General features: G+C 32.6%; 1 protein-coding gene across 1 annotated transcript; it reads left to right on the top strand.

Moving 5' to 3' along the window:
* Nucleotides 1–5,800: 5,800 nt before the first annotated feature.
* LOC123896857 (integrin-linked protein kinase 1) lies at nt 5,801–16,344 on the top strand. The gene is made up of 12 exons (XM_045947265.1): nt 5,801–6,441; nt 8,363–8,437; nt 8,542–8,637; nt 8,718–8,803; nt 8,889–9,009; nt 9,135–9,214; nt 9,459–9,521; nt 9,645–9,751; nt 9,928–10,013; nt 10,782–10,903; nt 11,193–11,304; nt 15,730–16,344. The coding sequence occupies exons 1-12, from the start codon at nt 6,118–6,120 to the stop codon at nt 15,835–15,837; spliced, it is 1,380 nt and encodes a 459-aa protein (XP_045803221.1). The 5' UTR covers nt 5,801–6,117; the 3' UTR covers nt 15,838–16,344.
* Nucleotides 16,345–22,157: the final 5,813 nt, after the last annotated feature.

The following is a 22,157-nucleotide window of genomic DNA, read 5'->3' as shown; positions in this document are numbered from 1 at the left end:
ATTGATGTAGCATACTCAAAGTTAGATGAATGAAGAGATAGTAATGATGAAGAAAAATGTTCGGTTTAAAGATTTTTCCAGATTTGAAAGAAACAATGGAGGATTAGGGTGGGGGTGAGAGATTGAGAAGATGATTAAGTTTTGATTAACCATTAATTTGGTCCTTTTTCCAGCATGGATAATATAGTTGACCAAGAATGGTCAAGGACTATTATGACACCACTTGCCACCTTCAGGAACCAAAATGACTGTTTACTCGCTCAACTACTACAAGCAAAGATCTTAAAGATTTTACATTTTCAACCATAACACCTCTCATCTTATGACCATTGGATATAGTCACTTTGAAAGTTTCCACTATATCTATTACTCCCTCTGTCCCACCTGAGTGGTGAGTGGGTCAGTTGACTGCGTTACGCATGCCAATTCATAACTTTGACAATTAATATTTTTAATTATATAATAGTAAAAATTATAAAAATATGATATTTTGAAAATACTTATCTTGATTAATACAACAACATCTTATACGATAATATTTGTTTTTATTTATTAGTAAAAAAATAGGATTAAAGTAAGATATGTGAATAATGTATTTTGGGACGGAGGGAGTAATAACTAAGTATTTGGAAGAAATTATCTATATAATTTCCAGAATTTGTAATTTTGTATAGATAAGTTAGGTTCTATCTTTAGCTGATCCTACTTTGCATTGGTAACAATAATAATAAGTGAATGAAATCAGAATTACTTACTTACCCCTTGTCCTTGTGTTGTTTCACTGCTACTTCTGAGAAAGTGAGGCGCAATCTTGAAAAAGGAAATTTCTGTGTCCCCAAACTCATCAAATTCGTTATCTCTCTCTCCACTGGAAGTTCATTCCCAATTGCTGCCCATGTTCTTCACTATTTCATATAGGTGACAACTTGCCTACCCATTTCATAAAAATGGGTCAACCAGCCCATCCTAAATGTCTCAAATATAGTGGTGCATTCATTAAAGTGTGGTTATTTTTCAATTATGTCACTACAACTTTTAATAATTGTAAATTCACCCATCTAGTAAAAACAAAATTGAAAATTCATCCATGTTGGAATTCAAGGTTTTCTATCGTTTTCTTCCATCTTCTTCACCTATATTCCCCCTGTTATGGATTTCCAAAAAAACTCTCTTTTTACTTCTTCTTCTCACTAAATGCTTCTTCTTATTCTTATAGAAATTCAATCGGTAACATACTATGGTATCAAATTCAGGCGTTTCTTCAACAAATTTGGGTAGTTCTTGAGCAAATCTGAATATTTATACTTGTTCATATTTTGTTAGATTTTGATTTTAGTATTTGATTTAACACTTCTTTATCGAAATTAAAATCAGAAAATATTAGAAATTTGGGTAGTATTTGATTTGTATGATATTTCTGGGTTGTGGTTTTTTTGTTAAAATTGATCTGAAACTTGCGAGTTTGAATATAAATGTACGGGTCAAAATCCGGGTCACTTTGACACCAGCCGAAGGTTGAAGATGACTCATTTGTTAATGACGCAGCGTATATGGTATATATATTAAGCAACAAAACTTTTGAACAAACATATGCTTTGCCGCAGTGGTCACTGAGCGCATCCCAAACTGGGACTAGTAGGTTGTGTGTTCAACCCTTACTAGTGACATTTTTTCTTTAACTTTTTTTTTTTTTAATAATTGAAACTTTATTAATTATTACTTTGGTATAATAGTAAATTCCTTTTGAAATTTTGTTAATTTCTATTTTAAAAACTAACTTATTTTTTTACAAAGATGTTAACTTAACAATCAATTAGAAACTTAAATTTTGAATTGATAAGATTGAATCGTTTGATTGTCAAAATTTAAATGTTTAATTTATTTTTTAGTGTGATTAGGTATATATATTGAATGGTTTGATGGAAAAAAATTGAATTTGTTAATTATGGTAAAGTTAGTTTAGTCCAATCAAAAGAACTATAATTTCAACCATTTATGGCTTATAAAAAAAAACTCAACCATTTTTTCATTTTTTATCTCTTTTCTAAACTATTTTTTCCCTTTCTTTATGAATCATCACCCTTATACGAGGAAAATGAGAGAGAGAAGCATCAAAAGAGCATGAGAGAATCCAAATCCAATTGAGATCACCTCTGAAGCAATTGTTTGCCACTTTGTGAGAGAATCCAAATCCAATTGAGATAAAATAAAGACCGATAATTTAATTTATTTTTTTATAGATGGAAAAAATGGCAAACTATTGAAAATTCAACACACACAAAATGGAGAGATCGGGGTTCGAATTCCGATTACCACATCTAATCTAACAAGTTTGACATTTTTGTCAGTTAAACTATAATGTAAACGCATAAAAGGATTATGCAACGTTTAGACGGCTAAAATTGTTAACATGTGCTTTCTATTTTAATATATAAAAAATATAAATAAAAGGATTCCACGTTCATTAATATTTTAAACATGCCTCCTAATAATATAGTAAGATATGTATTCTATTTAAATGACAAAATTACTCGTTCAAATAATTTCATATCCATTAACATTTTTTCTAAATTATTTTGTAATAATTTATAATTTTATAAATGATTTTGTTATTAACTAATTAAATAATCATATATAATTTTAAATAAAAAATCACTGGCGGCATTGAATAAACAATATCAAGTTTTTTTATAAAAATCGTGACCAAACAAATAACTCTATTATATATGTTAGATGAGCTAAATAAGAGGTATGGTATATCTTATTTGTAAATAATAAAATTATCATTGTAAAAAAAGTGTATTTAGTTTTTTATAGAATTTAAATTAATATTCCTATTTTTGTAAATTTTAATAAATATCATAGTTTTCATTGAATTTTGATTTTTTAGATTATATAAATTATAAAATTACCTTTGTGCCAAAATCATGTATATACTTGAAAATTTATTTAAGGTTTGTTTGTTTTAGAAGAAATATGGGAGAGAGAAAGTGAGAAGAAAGTAGTTACTCCATCCGTCTCAAAATTATTGTCACAATTTGACTGTGTGTACTATTCATACAATTTACTAATTTTGGTAAGTCTGATCCCAATTTACTAGAATAACTCCATCTTTTTCGTGATTTGGGTGCCACTCGCCTAGCTAGCCTTTAGTTGTCGTTGTCGTCGACGTCGTGTCGTACTCACCAAATGCTTATCTAGTTAGGGTCGAGTGTGGTTTAATGGGCTCGCTTGCACGTTGGGCTTTGCCTTATATAATCGAAATAATATCTGATTGAGGTTGAAAATATTATGACGGTAAATATAATTAATTATTTAAAAAGAATTAAGATGTTTTTTTTTTTACAAAAGAATATGTAAGTTTATTTTTTTTTAAAACAAAGAAGTTAAAGGGTTTGAGAATTTGAGAAGGTCCACACTTTTTACAAAAGAATATGAAAGTTTATTATTATTTATTAAACAAAGAAGTTAAAAGGTTTGAGAATTTGAGAAGCTCGACACACCGTAACACATGAAATAACGAGTCAATTATTGAATTGTTTATCTGTTTTTAGTTCCCTACGTTCGTGTAATTTGATTACTTGATCCCCTAAATTGGTTTCCATGACGCGAAAATAGGCTAAAAAAATTTAATTTTTAGTTTTTGTCTCTTAAATAGAATTTAATCGTATGATTTTGTCAAGAATTTGAAGGTTGTTATAATTAGAGACGGATATAGAACGGGACAAACTACGACTCAATAATTAATCGTACATTGTTATACAATATCTATTAAAGAAAGTGAACATCAACATAAAACTCATAATATATGATATTATATTTCTGATATATTTTTTTAAAATAATACTATTTAATTTGTTTTTAATTAATTAATATAGTTGTTATATTTTATAAAAATAATTTAATGCCTTAAAAAAATTCAAAAAAAATATCAGTAAAATAAATCTCATTAAATAAAACGCAACGCAAAAAATGGCGTACAAAACGGATGCTCCTACCGATCACACTCTCCCTCACTCTCTCTAACTCGCGAGTGGGCTTTACACGCGCATGAACAGTGTCACCTTCAACCTCAGCCGGGTCGACCCATACCAGAACCGGGTCAAACCGCGGGTTGTTGCTCCAGCATCATTATCTTCGGTTTTTCATCTCCATTTCGTCCGATTTTTTGTGGGTGTCAACCAGAATTCAATGTATAACACAAAATTATAAGTTTTAAACATCAAAACATGAGATTTAAAGCAAAATTTGTGAACTTTGTGAACCCATAAAAAGAAAAGGTTTTTCTTAGATTACTCCCTCTATGATTGTTGAAAAAACACAAAATTTGTGGCATTAGTTTCGAAAAATCATGATCTACAAGAGCCTTGTAATATTTCACTGCAATTTAAAGTTTCGAAATTTTGAAAAGAAAAAAAAACAAAAATTATCTTTTTTGACGGTATAAAAACGAAAATTATCTAGAAATTAACAAAAGAAGAATTAGAGATGAAAAAATAAAATAATTTATTTGCAAACCTGAAGTAGATGAAATCATGAAACGAAAATCATCGGTGTTAATTTTGTGTGGGTGGTTTTGCAATTACAAGATTTTAGCTTACTAGTTTTGCAAAGTTTGTATTTTCATTACATAAATAATAGAAAATAGATTGGATGGTTTAGATTAAGCCAACTCAAATGGGTAACTCAGCCCATCTTAACAGAATGGGTAGATAAGAATTTGCCAACCTAAAAACCAAACATCAACAAACAGATTAAATTATTATTGTCAAAATATCAAATAAAATCATTTACTTTTGGTGAAAAAACAATTTTTTTTTAATAAATTAAGCGCGTATCAAGGTAAAAAACGACATTCCAATTATGTTGGCATCCTGCGACGTCCCCGTTGTTTATTCAAAGCTCTTATTATTAAAATAAGAAAATCAAATAATTACATGGGGGACTAGACCTTACCAAAAAGAACAAGACGAAAATTAAGCTTAAGTGGTACAGTATTGAGAGAGTCATAACTTATCATGTAAAAAGACATCACGTAGTGTGGGTGGTAAAAAGGTCCACTACCTCATTTGTATACAAGCATGACTTAAAGTAAGACCAAAGTGCAAGCAATTCGATCATCTATTTCATAAATCTCACGGAACAATATTCATATCCGTTGTTAATAAAAAAAATATTCATATCTCAAAGACGTGTAACGCATTCAATGAATCGCTTTCTAACCAAAGATAATACAAATTCTTACTATGAGCCAACTCCATAGCAAGAACCAATGCCATAATTTCCGCGTGAAGCACCGAATCAATGTTCACAAAAGCAAGGAGTGCGCCCACATGTTTCAACGAGAACATCGAAAAAACCAAATTCAGCTCCGCATAAGAGAGCCAAAGTACGAGTTCATCAAAGTGAACTTATAAAATGAGACTAGTGCTTGATATGGTTTATTTATGAGGGAGTGTACTCGAATAGGAAAATATATATTAAATTTATTTCGGTAAATGTATTTTTAATTTGATATATATTTTTTGGGTTATGTTAACTAGTGCCCACTAGTTAAGGAACCAAAAATAAAAATTTTTGCTATGAAAAGTTTACTTTTTACACTTTTAAAAAGTTGACTACATAAGTTTTAAAACACTTTTACTATTCTTAGCTTCCTTAACTAGTGCCCCAGGGACACTATTTAGCATTTTCCATATTTTTTATTTTAGATAAAAAAAAATTCATCTTATTGTATTTTTTTGGACACATTTTTCATCTTATCTTAATCCATATTCCACATCCACACAGAAAACGTCGGCATATGTGTAGCCGTCATAGCGCACGTTAGTCAGGAGTTCATACACTACGCCGCGTTGTATCAATCACCCTGACCTGGCATTTCATCAAACACGCCACGCGCACAAATCAACGCGTAAAACCCACCGCTTCCTCTTCCTTCTCCAAACTTCAAACTTTCCACGTTGAAACACAATTGAAAACTTCAACTCAAAGAATAATTGAATAAACAAAGACTTACCCATTATTCTATCTTCATCATTTTCAACTACCCAATCTTCAAAATCTGATTTTTCAATCTTGATCAATTTTCCACTTTCTTTGTTGTTTGATTTTGCAATGGAAGCTAAAAACCCAACAAGATTCAAGCTAGGGAAACAGTCATCGTTAGCACCAGAACGAAATAGGGAAGAAGATGAACTTCAACATGATGCTGATGTTGCTGCTACTATTGATCCTGGTGTTAGGTTGATGTATTCAGCTAATGAAGGTGATATTGATGGAATTCGTGAGGTTCTTGAATCAGGTGTGAGTGTTAATTTTAGAGATGTTGATGGACGTACTGCTCTTCATATTGCTGCTTGTCAGGGATTGACTCATGTTGTTGAGTTGTTGCTTGAGAAAGGGGCTGATCTTGATCCTAAAGATCGTTGGGGGAGCACGGTAATTACTTTTTTTTTCTTAACCCCTGATTTAGTTTAGTAATTAATTAGTACCCTAATTGGTATAGATTATGTGCAAGATTGTGCTGATATAGAGAAATATATAGCTAGGATTATAGGTATGAGATTATATCATGTGTCATTGGATATGAAGCACCAACACTTGACAATGATAATAATTTAGGAAAATGACATAATTCAGTGCAATTCTATGTGTTGTGTCAGTGTAGGACACTGACGTGTGTCCAACACCGTCACACGCCTGATCTGAGGAGTGTTTGTGTTTCATAGGTCATTGGTTGGGGTTTTGATACTTGACATGGTTTATACTTTAGTGACAGTGTTGATATTTATTTCTAGATAATGTTGATATAGATTTCCTTTGCATTGTAATGGTTTAAATCTAGCTTTAGCTTTTAGGGAAGTTTTGTAGTTCTACATTGGATGAGATATGACATGAAAGTGATTTTATAAGTGGGAGGTATACTGGCCTTACAAGCTGGTTTTGTGGGATAGAGTTAGATCCACCCAAATTCTGCGATGATACTAGAGCCTATCCAAGGTTCATTGGACACTGGCAATTGGGTCACCCCTATCAGGCCACTCAGGAGTCAGGCCATGCTTCAGATGTTACGAAGTTTATAAGTTGAAGGCGATATGGCTCAAAAATTTGTTTATAACTAGGGAGACATCCTCACCTTATATGTCAGTTTTGTTAGGGTAGAGTTAGGCCCACCCAAATTCTAAGAATCTATACATTGTACTATGGATTCATTCATTACATTGTACTCCCAGTTAGATTGGCGAACTTAAAATTTTAGGGAGAACACATAATCTTGCTTTGTTATGTCATGTTCCACAGATATGGGTTATTTGCCCTCTGAATTCCAGCCTGTCATTGATCTCGGTCGTTTATGAAAATCAAATCGCTTGTAGTTATAATTGTATTTTAAACTTGAAACTTGATTTAATGAAGTCAGAATATGAGCCATACATTCTTCATTAGCTATTGAGATGTTGACTGCAGAGGACTACAGAGTTTGGCGACCGTGTTTTTCATGATACAAAGTTTTAAGCCTCAGGACAACCTACGCGCCTTTGAGTTATATTGGTGCTCCCTAAAAAATTTATTTGAAAAAACCATTTAAAATGGGGGCAAAAAAAAACTAATTATTTTTTTTTTTTGAAGAAGCTAAATTAGCCCCTCAAATTGGCACCAGAGATAATCGAACCTCAGACCTCAAGAGGAGCACACTCCCAGGTCCCAAGCCAATACCAATGCACCAACCCAAGTGGGTTAAAAAAAAAAAAAAAAAAACTAAAATTAGGGAGGGAAGGGAAGGAATCAGATATGTTACTCGCCTTACCTGTAGAATAGATTGAACTAGAGCCATTTTATGCACACATCTTGTTTATTGTGGTGCAGCTGGCTAACTGCCTAGGCTTGATCTTGAGTTCTATAGAGGAAATAAAAGTTAAATTATCAACTGTATATGCCACAGGCTTCTTGTCATTTGTTCTAAACTTAAAGTGGAGAAGGGTGGTGTCTGTTTAAAACATGTATTTGATTTAGTGCTGCAAATCATATAAGGTTTCTTTCTGTTTGAAATATTAATCACAATGGTTCCTTTATTTTAGTTCCATTTCCAATGAAATGATGTGCATATTCATAATGTATTACATTTCTGCTAGATTTTTTAGTCATATCTTTGTGCTTCCTTTTTCCTTTTAGATAAATAGGGAAATATATCTTGGTACAATATGGAATATAGAAGTAGAAACTAATCTCAACTGCTCTTTTAAAATAGTCTAAGATAACAAATTAATTCTATGAGATAATATATGATACTATAAGAAAATATCATGATATTTTAAGATTGTTATTTTTAACAACAATTATTAATCTCTCATCTCTCAAACAGCCCCTTGCAGATGCTATATTCTATAAAAACAATGACGTGATCAAACTATTGGAGAATCATGGAGCAAAGACTCTGGTGTGTGTAAATTGAGGATTGTTGCATTTATTTATCTTGGCATATCAGTCTTTTCTTCTGAATTCTGCTAATGCGTGGCAACATGTGTGAATATACTGTTTCAGATGGCCCCTATGCATGTTAATCATGCACGAGAAGTCCCGGAATATGAAATCAATCCGAAAGAACTTGATTTTACTAACAGTGTGGAGATAACAAAGGTAAACACATTGTTAGTTAATCTTCTATTCCAGTGTACATACATGATTCTTCCATCTTATGATATTTTCTTAAATGGCAGGGGACTTTCTGTAGTGCGTTGTGGCGTGGGACTGAGGTTGCGGTAAAAAAGCTCGGGGAGGATGTGATTAGTGATGAGGAGAAAGTGTGAGTTGTATATCAACGTTGTGCAGTGATATTTTTAATTGTGTTATATGGTTTCATGATAATTAACATACTTGATTTCTAACAGGAACGCTTTCAGAGATGAGCTTGCTCTCTTCCAGAAGATTCGGCATCCAAATGTAGTCCAATTTCTTGGTGCTGTGACACAGAGTAGTCCAATGATGATTGTGACAGAATATCTTCCCAAGGTTTGTCCTATATTGTCAAGGAACATGATTTTCTTCGTGTTTCTGGGAATATTAGTTTGATGAAATTTAACAGTACTTTGATAGAAAATGTTCCTATCTAGATCTCATTTCCCCATGTTGTGCAGGGAGATCTTCGTGACTTCATGAAAAGAAAAGGAGCTTTGAAACCAAGTACGGCTGTGAGATTTGCACTTGATATTGCTAGGTATTTGAAACCAGGTTTCTTATCTGAAGTTTTGCTGATTGCATGTCATAAGAAGCGTTATGGCTGTAACATTTCTTATGGGGTTAATACTTTCTGGATAAATTCAGAGATAATTTCTCAAAATTCACTTATGTGAATTAGGGTTAGATGAGACATATACGGGGTTATGAATAATGATGTCTCTACTGCAATGTCCGTCTATTAAAGTGTCACTTAACACCATTTTTTATTTGAAATTATGCAGGGGAGTGGGTTATTTGCATGAAAATAAACCATCACCCATTATTCATCGTGATCTTGAGCCTTCGTAAGTTTCTTCGTTAAATTATTGTTTTTTGCCTAGTTATTTATGTTAAGTCTGTATATCTGGATTAATAGTCTGATATATTCTACACTTTTTTATCAATGTTGCTTACGGGTAAGCTAACAGTAATATATTGCGGGATGATTCTGGGCACCTAAAAGTTGCAGACTTTGGGGTTAGCAAGTTGCTAGCAGTTAAAGAAGACAAGCCTCTAACTTGCCAAGATACTTCTTGTGGGTGCTGCTTTCCTTAAGAACTGTCAATAATGCAAACTTTAAATATCTAAATTTCTGAATACTATATTTTCTTATTCATCTAAGATATTTTGGTATTTTCTATGCAGTAGTCTTAGACATACTGCTTCATTAAATTATTTTCTGAAACAGAAAATTTTTATTTTTGTTAATAGGCCGCTACGTGGCTCCTGAGGTTTTTAAACAAGAAGAATACGGCACTAAAGTGGATGTGTTCTCATTTGCATTAATTCTACAAGAGGTAACTAATTTTAACGTTTCAACTTTATATGGAACTATACATTATACAAATAATATGGTTAACTATATGAGAATGTTTTATTGTTTTTTATTATTATTATTAATATAGGTAAAATTTATTTTGGTCTCTATAAAATTGATGAAAAAATACAAAAAATGTGTGCTTTTTATTACTGATAAGAGACTAAAAATACATATTTCTTAAATGTACAGATTAAATACAGATGAATCTTTATAGAAATAAAAACATATTTAACCCTGTGCAGAATTGCTTAGTATGGTAGATTTTGTGTTAGGTAACTCCATTACTTATTCAGGAATTGAGAGTGAAAGATGCTAGGTTATAAATAAAGAAAGAGGAAGGGAATGGAACTAAATGAGGTTGGTTGATTAGTGAATTTGAGTGGGAGTATTAAAGCTTTTTGCGTAGATGTTCAGACTCTTCTTTCTTGGATTCTACTAATCCAGGGAGAGGAGAAGGTAACTCATAGAGACTTCTCTGTTTGTTCTTTCTGTTTATATCCTATTATATAGTTTATATGATGATCCAGTACCTATCAATGAGCTGTTAAAATATCTCAAAAATATCATTTTTGTATAGTAGAATAGAAGTATCTTAATGATCATTTGGGGATGATTTCCATGTTTCATCATATTTTATTACTAAAAATATGATCTTTGTGATTTGATGAGTTGGTTCTCTTATTTTCTGCTATTCAATATAACTTCATGTAATGATTACTGATGTTTACTATATGCTCCGCTTTAGATGATTGAAGGCTGCCTCCCTTTTTCTGCAAAGCGCGATGATGAGGTTCCTAAAGTATATGCTTCAAAAGAGAGGCCGCCCTTCCACGCTCCTTCCAAGCGTTATTCTCATGGAATTCGAGAGTAAGTCTTCTATGCTTTTCAGGTGATATTTTAATAGGTAAAAGGATGTTAAACTATTTCTTCATCTTAACTTGTAATTCACAATATTTTACTAATTTATTAAGTATGAGTATTTTTTCCAATCTGATTTAATGTTTATGTCTTGTCCACATTATTTAGTGTGAAATTACAACACCAAGCTTATCTTTTAACATAACTCCTTTCCAAATTTTACTTCTCTTTCTCATATGATAATGATTTGTTATGTAATTTACATTTTGCCGATCTCTCTAATAATATCTGCTTACAGGTTGATTGAAGAATGCTGGAATGAGAATCCAGCAAAGAGGCCAACATTCAGGCAAATAATAACAAGGTTGGAGTCCATCTACAATACAATCGGTCAAAAAAGACGTTGGAAGGTGTGAAAACTGAATATATATTATTATATTTCAAGTTATGAATAATTTACAATCACTAATGTGTTTATATAGGCTATTCTAACCTAATGGGCTCATGGGCCAAATACAAATTACTCCTAATAATAGAATATTTACTATTTATTTACAACACTCCCCCTCAAGCTGGTGAATGAATATTTATCATTCCCAACTTGGAAACAATTCTTTCAAAGTTATTGCCGTTCAGCCCCTTAGTTAGAAGATCTGCAAGGTTGCCTTGGGAAGAGACATATGGAGTGCAAATTAGACCACTATCTAGTTTTTCTTTGATGAAGTGTCGGTCAACTTCAATATGTTTGGTCCTATCATGTTGCACTGGATTATGAGCTATGCTAATAGCAGATTTATTATCACAATAGAGTTTCATTGGTTCATCACTCTTTATCCTCAAGTCTTCCAAGATGCTTTTCAGCCATAGTAATTCACATATACCTTGTGCCATTGCCCTGAACTCTGCTTCAGCACTAGATCTGGATACCACGCTTTGTTTTTTACTCTTCCAAGTCACAAGATTTCCACCTAAAAAAGTGCAATATCCTGTAGTTGATCTCCTATCCACAATTGACCCTGCATAGTCAGCATCAGTATATGCTTCAAGTCCCACACTTCCATTTCGTTCGAACAAAATTCCTCTACCTGGAGTTCCTTTCAAATATTGAACAATTCGGAGTGCAGCTTGTAGATGAATCTCCTTTGGTTGGTGCATGAATTGGCTGACCAAGCTTACAGCAAAAGCAACATCAGGTCTAGTATGTGATAAATATATTAGTTTGCCGACCAATCTTTGATACATTTCCTTATTAACCGCAACATCTTCTTCTGCATTCCCCAACTTTATATTTGGATCAATTGGTGTACATGCAGGCTTGCATGCTGTCTTGCCAGTCTCTTGCAAAAGGTCGGTAATGTATTTTTGTTGGGATATGAAAATTCCTTTCTTAGAGTGAGCCACTTCTATTCCCAAAAAATACTTCAATTTTCCCAAGTTCTTAATCTCAAATTCCTTGGCTAAGTGTTGACTTAACATTTGCTGCTCCTCTTCATCATCGCCTGTTACGATAATGTCGTCCACATACACCAATAACACTGTGACTCCCCCTGACTTAGAGTGTTTAACAAATAAAGTATGGTCTCCTTGACTTTGTTTGAAGCCCAAACCAACCATAACTTTAGTGAATCTTCCAAACCAAGCTCGTGGTGATTGCTTTAGTCCATATAAAGCCTTTTTTTAACTTACACACGGTGTTGGCAGCAATATCTTCACGATATCCAGGGGGTACATCCATGTAGATCTCTTCTTCAAGTTCTCCATGAAGGAAAACATTTTTTACATCAAATTGCTGCAAGTTCCAATTGTAATTAGCTGCTAAAGATAATATCACCCTAACAGTATTCATTTTTGCAACTGGAGCAAATGTCTCAGAGTAATCTATTCCATAAGTCTGAGTGAACCCTTTGGCTACCAATCTTGCCTTGTACCTCTCAATAGATCCATCAGCCTTGTATTTTACAGTGTATACCCATTTGCACCCTACAGGTTTCTTTCCATTTGGTAGAGAGACCAATTCCCAAGTATTGTTCTTATCAAGTGCCTCCATTTCCAAATCCATGGCTTGTTTCCATTTCCTGTCAGGCAATGCCTCAGACAAGGAAGTAGGTATTGTGGTAGTGTTTAGACTTGTGAGGAAGGCTTTATGAGTAGTTGATAATTGTTCAAAACATAAGTAATTGGATAGAGGGTAAAGTGGCTTGTTGGTGCAGGTTCTAGTTTCTTTCCTATGGGCAATTGGGAGATGCGAGTCTTTAGAGTGTATTGGTGTTACTTCTCTTGATTTTGGTTTTTTATGTTTTATCGGGTTGGGTTCTTGTAAGGTTGAACTAGATTCTGGTACCTGAACAGGAGAAAATTCGGAAATTGAATCACTAGATTTTGAAGGGTCAAGGAAAGTTTCTTCATGTAATGTTGGATTGGATTCATGGATATGAGTAGATTCAGGAATGATATTCTTTTTCCTTGTGTATACTAAATTCTTCCCATATCTTACATCAACACCAACATTTCCATCTTTTTTGGAATCAATTTCAGTCTCAACATTGTCACCTCTAGTTTCAACATTTTTAGGATCAATTTCAGTCTCAACATTGTCACTTCTAGTTTCAGCCTCAACTTGTGGTCCGAGATTAAGGTCAGGAAGTATACGAGACTCATCTTCCTTACTTGTGTTCTCCCCGTGAAGATGAGTTTGAGCGAAGTAACTTTCTTGTTCATGAAAGGTGACATCTCGAGAGACAAAGAATTTATTAGACGGTGGATGATAACATTTGTAACCCTTTTGGGTGGAAGAATACCCTATAAAGACACACTTTAAGGCTCTAGGATCAAGTTTCCCTCTACCATCACTATGGATATGGACGAACGACTTACACCCAAATATTCTAGGAATGAGATTACAAGAGGTGGACACATCAGGATAAAATGAGGATAGAACCTCCATAGGAGTTTTAGAGGCAAGGACACTAGAAGGTAAACAATTTATGAGATACGATGCGGTTAAAACCGCCTCTCCCCAATACTTCTTGGTAACCTTATTTTGGAATAATATAGCACGTGTTTGATCTAACAAATGCCTGTTTTTTCTCTCAGCAATCCCATTTTGTTGGGGTGTTTTGACACAAGAGGACTCATGAATAATACCCTCTTTTTGACAAAAGGAATTAAGTCCTTGATTGAAGTAATCTTTGGCATTATCAGACCTGACCCTCTTAATACTCACTCCAAACTAGTTTTTTACCAATGAGAAGAAATGTAGAAACACAGAGGTAACCTCAGACTTTTGTCTTAGTAAGTAGACCCATGTAACCCGAGTGCAATCATCGATGAAGGTTACAAACCATCGAGCACTCGATATATTTGGAACATTAGAAGGACCCCACACATCAGTATGAATTAAATAAAATGGAGAAGTACTCACTTTGTTACTGACCGGGAAAGAGGCACGTTTGTGTTTAGCAAGTTCACACACCTCACAACAAAGACTCTCAACATCTAAATTTTTAAAAAAGGAAGGAAATATTTGTTTCATGACTCTAAATGAAGGATGACCAAGACGACGGTGGTATAGAAAGACCTTATCCCTGTTGGTCTTAATTGATTCCGAAAAAAGTGAGTTGTTGTTGTTGAGTGGATTTGGGGAGAGATTTTGGTTATCCAAGTAATAAAGACCATTCCATTCTCTCGCATTTCCAATTGTCCTCCCCGAATGCTTATCTTGAAAAACACAAGCATTGTCATAAAAAATAGCATTACATGATAGGTTTTTGGTGAGTTTTTGTATGGAAATTAGGCTAGTAGACAATTTGGGAATGTGAAAGACATTTCGTAGGATTATAGATGGACTTATTTGGATATCTCCTTGACCTGCTACAGTTAAAAGGGTACCATCTGCTGTGGATATTTTCTTGTTATTGAGACAAGGTGAATAAGTGGAAAATTGTGTGGGTAAGGGTGTCATGTGGTCAGTGGCTCCAGAATCCAGTATCCAATATTGGTTATAGGGTTTATCCGAAGCATTAAATCCAACAGAAAATTGAGACTTACCAAGAGAAAGTGGAAACGGAAACATACCTGAATATGCCAGAGAAGTTGTAACCGTTGTTGGTGTCTCCAATTCACTAAGAAAAGATTTCAACCTCTTTATTTCATCTTGGTTGAGTGGAACAAATCCTTTTTTTTGACATATTGACCGATGTCATGTGATTGTCTTAATAAGGAGAACAAAATAGAAAAAAATCCAAGTTTTTTTTTTATTATTTTTTTTGAATGAACAGTGATGCACAGTACTGCTATGAACAGTACGCGCGTGAACAGTGTCATGGATGAACAGTACCACGTAAACAGTGATTTCGCAACTGTTTGCTGAAAACTGCAATAAAGGCAGTAGTAACAAATCCTAATCCTGCAATGAAGGCAGTTAGGGTTTATGACCGCAATGAAGGTGGCTAGGGTTTATGCGGAAGCAAGACCCTCAAAGAACGAGAGCTCTGATGCCATGTGAAAACTGAATATATATTATTATATTTCAAGTTATGAATAATTTACAATCACTAATGTGTTTATATAGGCTATTCTAACCTAATGGGCTCATGGGCCAAATACAAATTACTAATAGAAGATTACTCCTAATAATAGAATATTTACTATTTATTTACAACAGAAGGTAACATTTATGTTTCCATATCGGCATATTCTTGTTCAAAATTGTGTGAATTTGGTTGAATGAAGAATTTTGACACTGGTTGTGTTGAAATATTTCTAGCATTAATTAAACATTGAAACATTAATACAATGTAACAGATTTTGCTTCTTGCTCCTTGTAACATCTGCAGGTTAGACCATTGAGGTGTTTTCAGAATCTGGAAGCCTTGATTAAGAGAGATCGTTCGAAATTAAGTAGTCGGGGCAGTTCATCTCGCTCAAGTACTAGCCATTTATGATGGATGAAGATTGGTGTTATTCTGTATAACTTCAATATTGCGTAAAGATAAAGATACAAATCAAATTTCATTTCACTTGTTGAGTAGGAGCATTGCAGAACTTTTTCTCATGTGTATTACCAGATTCATGATTGTAATTTTTAGATTCCAACCAAGATTCTTCTACAAGGGTTTGTTTCCAACAACAAGATATCTGGCCATAGAATTGCTTGTAACAAAATAACGTATTCTAGGAATTTGCTCTATATGTACATTATGCATGTATTACTCAACAAGGCATTTTTTGTATAAACATGCTGTAGGAATTTTCATCAGATTTGTATTTGAATACAAATTAGAACCGTTCAAGAGTGATATTATGGATTCTAACACGTAATATCCTTATGCTGCTGGGTCAGTTTGGATTTGAACGGTCCTAATTTATACTCAGAAAATTTCCTTATTGAGTAATTTATGAGAATATTCATTTGAAACGAAATTAGGGCAAGAGCCTGCTCATGTCCCAAATATTGCCTATGTTCCTATTTTGGATCCAGATCCCCACCTCATAAAGCTTTTCTTTGTGTAATTTCCTGTGAATCTTGGAAGGAATTTTGTTAGAGAAAATGGCGGGGGTGCTCATTTGCTAATGCTATTGCCTATGTTCCTATTTTGAGTTTTTTTTTTTGCGCCCTCTGGATCTTCCCACACGCGCCTAGAAATTTTAAAAATACCCATTTGCTACTCAAGTAAAGAACTCACAGGGCGCAAACTACTCAAGTAAGTTTCAACTCGTTAAACTACTGAACTATTTTTAAAAAATATTCATACCACTCATCAAAATATCTAAACTGAGTTCCACTAACCCCACAATATCAACAACCCTTAACTAGTTTAAGTCATAAAGTAGTTGTAACAAAAAAACAAAAAGCAAGCCACTTATGCCTCAATTGGATACAAGATTCACTACTTAATTAGCAAACTTGATTCGCATCCTAGAATGTGAACTGTTTTTCTTTTTGTCCAAATTTGCTACTTATATTTTTAAATTTTTGGGAAGTGCACGACAAAAAGAATTATTCCACAACCTAGTCATAAAAAGTGCAAGGGAAATCATAAGACATTCCTAGAAATCATTTTCAATAGGAGAGCTTATTATGTTCAATAATGATCTTGAACAAGGTCATCCCATTTCTTATCATCCATATTAGTACTTATCTGTTGTTATTGGAGTTAAAAACCGTTTAAAATAATTTTTCTGCCACAGAAGATTTAAGATGTTTCGCGGCAATGCCTAAAATTGTGCAAGTAGACTATCAACCTCGAAGGGAATATGGTAAATAAGACCATTTAAATCAAAGGGAATATGGTGTTATAACCATTCTTAATTTTGAAGGAACTAGTGATACTTTGATCCCTCTTGAACCAAATAAATATCAATACAAGTACTAATATAAACAAGATGCTTACCGTTGTAAATTAACAACAACCGCCTTGTGGTTAACAACAATAGTTAACTAAATATTATAAGAAAAATTCAATGGTATAGTGGTACCTTCATGATCTATTATCTAGCTAATATACATACTCACATACTGACATACCTACATCAATATTTTTTTCCATAAAACTACTTGAACATCTTATCTTATAAAATGTAACATACCTGAAGTGGTAGTAGCATGAACATTATTGCATAGCATAATAGGGTATAAGATGATTCATTAGAAGAATTTTGCTGCCAAATATTAGGATGACTGGAATTTATGATAAAACATAATAATTGACCCAAACCGAACACGTGAGGGTAACGGCTTTAAAAAAGTCAAATAGGAAACATTGACTTTTAAGCAAAGTCTGGCTCAAAATAAAAATGTGCCAATTAATCAATAGTATGCAACTTAGTAGGATTTTTTATTCTCAAAATACACATTAGAATTTTCTTAATTACCCGATGTGGGACTTAAGAATTTTATTTTCGATTCAACCACTAATTAATGTGCTTTTGTTCCTTTAACCATTCTTCAAGACAATTTCCTCATCAGTTTCATGCACCACCTCAAAACCTTCTTCAGAATCCTGATCATCAACATCATCAATAGGTTCCGGAATAAATTCGTCCACCAATTCATCATCAATAGGTTCCGGAATAAATTCGTCGATCCATTTGTCTGTCGCCTTTTAGGCATTTATCAATCATCGCTTTAAACTCTGAAATTCAAAAATAAAAAAAGATTAAGATTTGTAATTGGTATGTGTATATGAAAATTGAAAGGAAGAGAGAAACCTTCGACGTCTTTGATTTTGATTTTGATGGAGGGAGCGGGAAAGGAAGAGAGAAACCTTCTACGTCTTTAATTTTGATTTTGATGGAGGGTTCATCATTGTTGTCTTTCAATGGTGGTCATCTTTGCCTCACTTTGTTTATGATGACTTCATCAATCATCATGGATCGATTTGGTCGTACTCGCTTAAGAATTTCTTAGGTTTTTTTTTTCTTTTCCTCTAGTTGGGATTCCTTTTAGATCCTTTGATGTCATTATGCTCTTAGTTCACAAAAAAAAAAATTTCTATTTTAATTTTCAATTTTTATTAAACAGTCTATTCATTTTTTAGCGCACCCTATGAATTTATTAAAAATACTTCATTCGCTATTTATATGTAGCGACCTCCCAAAGACACCTTACCAATTTTGTTTTATAACGGCCGTTACTTAAACAACGGATAACATTTACAAAAAAAAAATCATTTTTATAACGTTCGTTACTTAAATAAAAAAAAAAGTAAAAATAAAAATACGAAATAATTGATTGAGCCCATACCAATTTATAACCTTCATTAATATCACCCGTTACAAGGTGAAGCTATGGGAAACGGTAGTACTCCCTCCGTCCCAAAATATAAGGAAAAATTAGTCAACTAAAGTTGATGTATCTAGTCCAAATTTTTAACCAAATACATCAACTTTCTTTGACCAATTTTCCCTTATATTTTGGGACGGAGTAGTACTTCGGAACAATGGGTAAGAAAACAAAAATGAAAAAACAAAAAGTTTTAAATATAAAAGATTCATTTTTAAAATTCCAATGCATTAAATGCACTATTTCAAAATTATATTACAATTTTTATTTTCTTAATCATTGGCTTGAAGACACTGTTTAGTAACCGGCAGCATAACCTAATAGGAAACATTTGCACATTAGTTTGATTCATGTTTTCCCCTTTTGGAGCAAGACCTAAAAATTACCGCATCAAGCAAATTTAACAAATTTCTTCCTCACATGTACATTCAAATCAAAAGATTAATTTAATTCTTAGCCCAAGATGGTTTAAAGTCTAAACTCAAAGTAGCCAATCCAAATTGCAATTGTAGTCATCTATTTTATGAAAAGATAACAAATTTTCTCACCATTTGTAGAAGCACCATTTGGAAAGTTTCAATTGTACAAACAAAATTTTCTTCCTTTACTTTTTCCCTCTTTAGGCACAAAACGTGTGCCGTAAGGCAAAGGACTCAGAACACAAAATATACATAGAGACCTTATAAATACTATACTATACTATAGCATAATATAATCTAATCTATATAAAATAGCACATGTAGCTAGTTACCCATTTTTAGCATAATGAAAAATCTACTAACATGAATTTGCTAATTAATAGGGAGGAACAATATGAACCATAAAGTATATCTCAAACTATATTATTTTGAGAAAGATTTTTCACACGTAATAGATTTGTAAGCTTCACTTCAACTACAGTGTTTTCAGCCACTAATTAATAGTGATGATGTGATGACTTTTAAGTTTATGTACGGAACTTATTTAATTAAGGTATGCTATTGCCGCAATTTATGAAGATATAGAAAATATAGTTCAATAGGTTGCTAAACATGGAAAACTATTAACATAAGTAATTAACTTAGCTACTTATATATGCTATTATAAATTGGGATTGGAATTGGGCAAATGTCATGAATCACATCTCCAATTTATGTCGTTTGTATATCTTAGTTTTCTTGTCAAACTTGCTTGAATAGGTTTCCTTTCACATTGTCATCAATCAAGCTAAGGATCACAACCATATATAATTTGATAGTGATGGTGATGATATTGAAATTAAGGTAGTGTTTTGCCTAACTTTTTTCCCTCTTCTTTTTCTTTACAAATAAGAAGTTAGACCAAACAACAATTTTTGAAAGCTCTAGTAAGAAAAGAACAACTTGAAAGCTCTAGTAAGAAAAGAACAGATTCTATATTTTAAGAAAAATTATAATATATTATCAAACATATCTTTTAACCGTATTATAATAATTAAAAAAACAACTTAATTTGAACTTTTTTTTAATAAAAAAAAAACATTTACCAAACAACTTTAATTTTAGTTTTAAAGCTATTACTTAAGTTGAATTTTTTTCAACATATAGTATGTTCATTTGGGGTGAGACTAAGGTGAGAATTCCTACTAATTAAGGTGATTGATTCTATAAGACAAAGAAATGGTTAAAATAGGTACCAACTTCCAACCGCTTTGTGCTTTTTACAAGGACATCATAGAATATATGATACATAGAAGGAAACCAATATGATATAAATTTACAAAAATTATATTCATTACCATGTGACTGCCAGTATAAAAAAGTACTTAGCTCATATCATATCATGCCTAGCTACACACCAAGTCTAACAGGAAAAAAAGAGAGGCTCGAGCATGAGAATATATAGCTTTTAGAATGAGTGGAACCTTTAGCAAAAAGGTACACTTGATATAGTTCATTTCTCAATTGGTCATAATCACCTATGTAGCCATGTAACATCGATACTTCAGATTAAAAGTGTGATATAATGTGCGACACGTAACAATATTTTGCACGGTAATATATGTGATAGTATTTAAAAGTTTGTCAATTTTAAAAAAAAAATGTTGTCAATTGTGTCCTATATATATATATATGTGTGTGTTGGTATTTAAAAGTTTGTCAATTTTTTTTCGTTTAGTTTCCTTTAGTTGTCAATGTACTTATTATATACATTGATATGCTCATACTCAATTTTATATAACTTGTAGTAAAAACTTCTTTGGTTAAAGCTTGCCACCACTTAGAAAACTTTACATAGAAGCATCATGGGTATACATCACAATACAAATATTGGCATAAACTTTTGATTTATAAGAGAAACAAGTACTATATTATTTTCTAGTTTTGTTCATCTAATCTAACTATAGGGCAATAAGTGGCAGAGGACCCTTTCAATTTTTCAGCTACATCTTTTTGGGTCTTTGAATTTGGGCCCATCAAGTAAATCCTCGTGCCCCCTATTTTTATTTCATCTGGTACTTAAGTTGTGGATGTTATAAAATGATAAATTTGATAAAAAAAAAAAAACATTGTTCATTACTTAAGTAGAGAATGATATTTGAGAAACTCATCAAGCAGCTAAAAAAACTCCCAAATTATATAGCCTTAGAGGAAAAAGCCTAAAGGTAACAAAGAAATAAGAGGAAGAAAATTGTCATCAGATTTTTACTGTAATTGGGGAACTACAAAGCATATACTCAAATTACCATTGTGGGCTCTGTTTAGCAAAAGGAAAGGTTGGGACCAAAACATCAGTCAGCTTAAAGTAGAGAAAGAGATAACAACATAAAGATGTTACCTATAATATAGTTTGAGTATTTTTGTTGATCTTCAATATTCTTTAGCTTTGGTAGTAAAAAAGTGGTATTGATTTTTAAGGAGGGCGGCAATGGACAATAATACTTACTTTAAGAGATATAAATGTCATTCTTATCATTTAAGAGATATAAATGTCATTCTTGTTGTTGCCCAGCCACAAACCAATTGTCATTTGGTAAGTCAATAGGTTTGGTCCGGTGGTGAGAGGTTTGAGTAGTACTCCCTCCGCCCCGAATTATAAGAGAAAATAAAAAAAATCACACTTATTAAGAAAAAGTAAAATATGAGAATTTGAAATATGTTTTTGTGGGTTTTCCTTGGAATAAGTTGCATAGGAAGTTGTAAAAACAATTTTTATTGGTTGTTATTTATTGAGAAAAGGGTAGAGAGAGAAAATTAAATGCAATTTACATTTAATTTTATGAGAATAAGGGAAAAACATTCTTGAAAATGACTTTCTCCCTTATAATTTGGGACAAAAAAAATGGGTTTTGTTTCCTTATAATTTGGGACGGAGGGAGTACGTTATAAGTCTTGAGTTCGATCCCCAGCTCATTGTAAACAAAAAAAAATTAATCATTTGCAAAAAATATTTTTTACATATTTTATTATTATTTTTATTTTTTTGTCAAGTAGTCTATTATTGGCTATAAAATTTCACCCT

Source organism: Trifolium pratense, linkage group LG7, assembly GCF_020283565.1.
Source record: "Trifolium pratense cultivar HEN17-A07 linkage group LG7, ARS_RC_1.1, whole genome shotgun sequence".
NCBI lineage: Eukaryota > Viridiplantae > Streptophyta > Magnoliopsida > Fabales > Fabaceae > Trifolium > Trifolium pratense.
This window is presented reverse-complemented; position numbering and strand designations above follow the sequence as displayed.

Excerpts from the sequence above, each read along its gene's own strand:
- LOC123896857 (XM_045947265.1), top strand. The coding sequence starts at position 6,118 with ATGGAAGCTAAAAACCCAACAAGATTCAAGCTAGGGAAACAGTCATCG. Across the intron at positions 8,638-8,717 it reads ACAGTGTGGAGATAACAAAG|GGGACTTTCTGTAGTGCGTT; the intron begins GTAAACACATTG and ends CTTAAATGGCAG. Across the intron at positions 9,010-9,134 it reads TGACAGAATATCTTCCCAAG|GGAGATCTTCGTGACTTCAT; the intron begins GTTTGTCCTATA and ends CATGTTGTGCAG.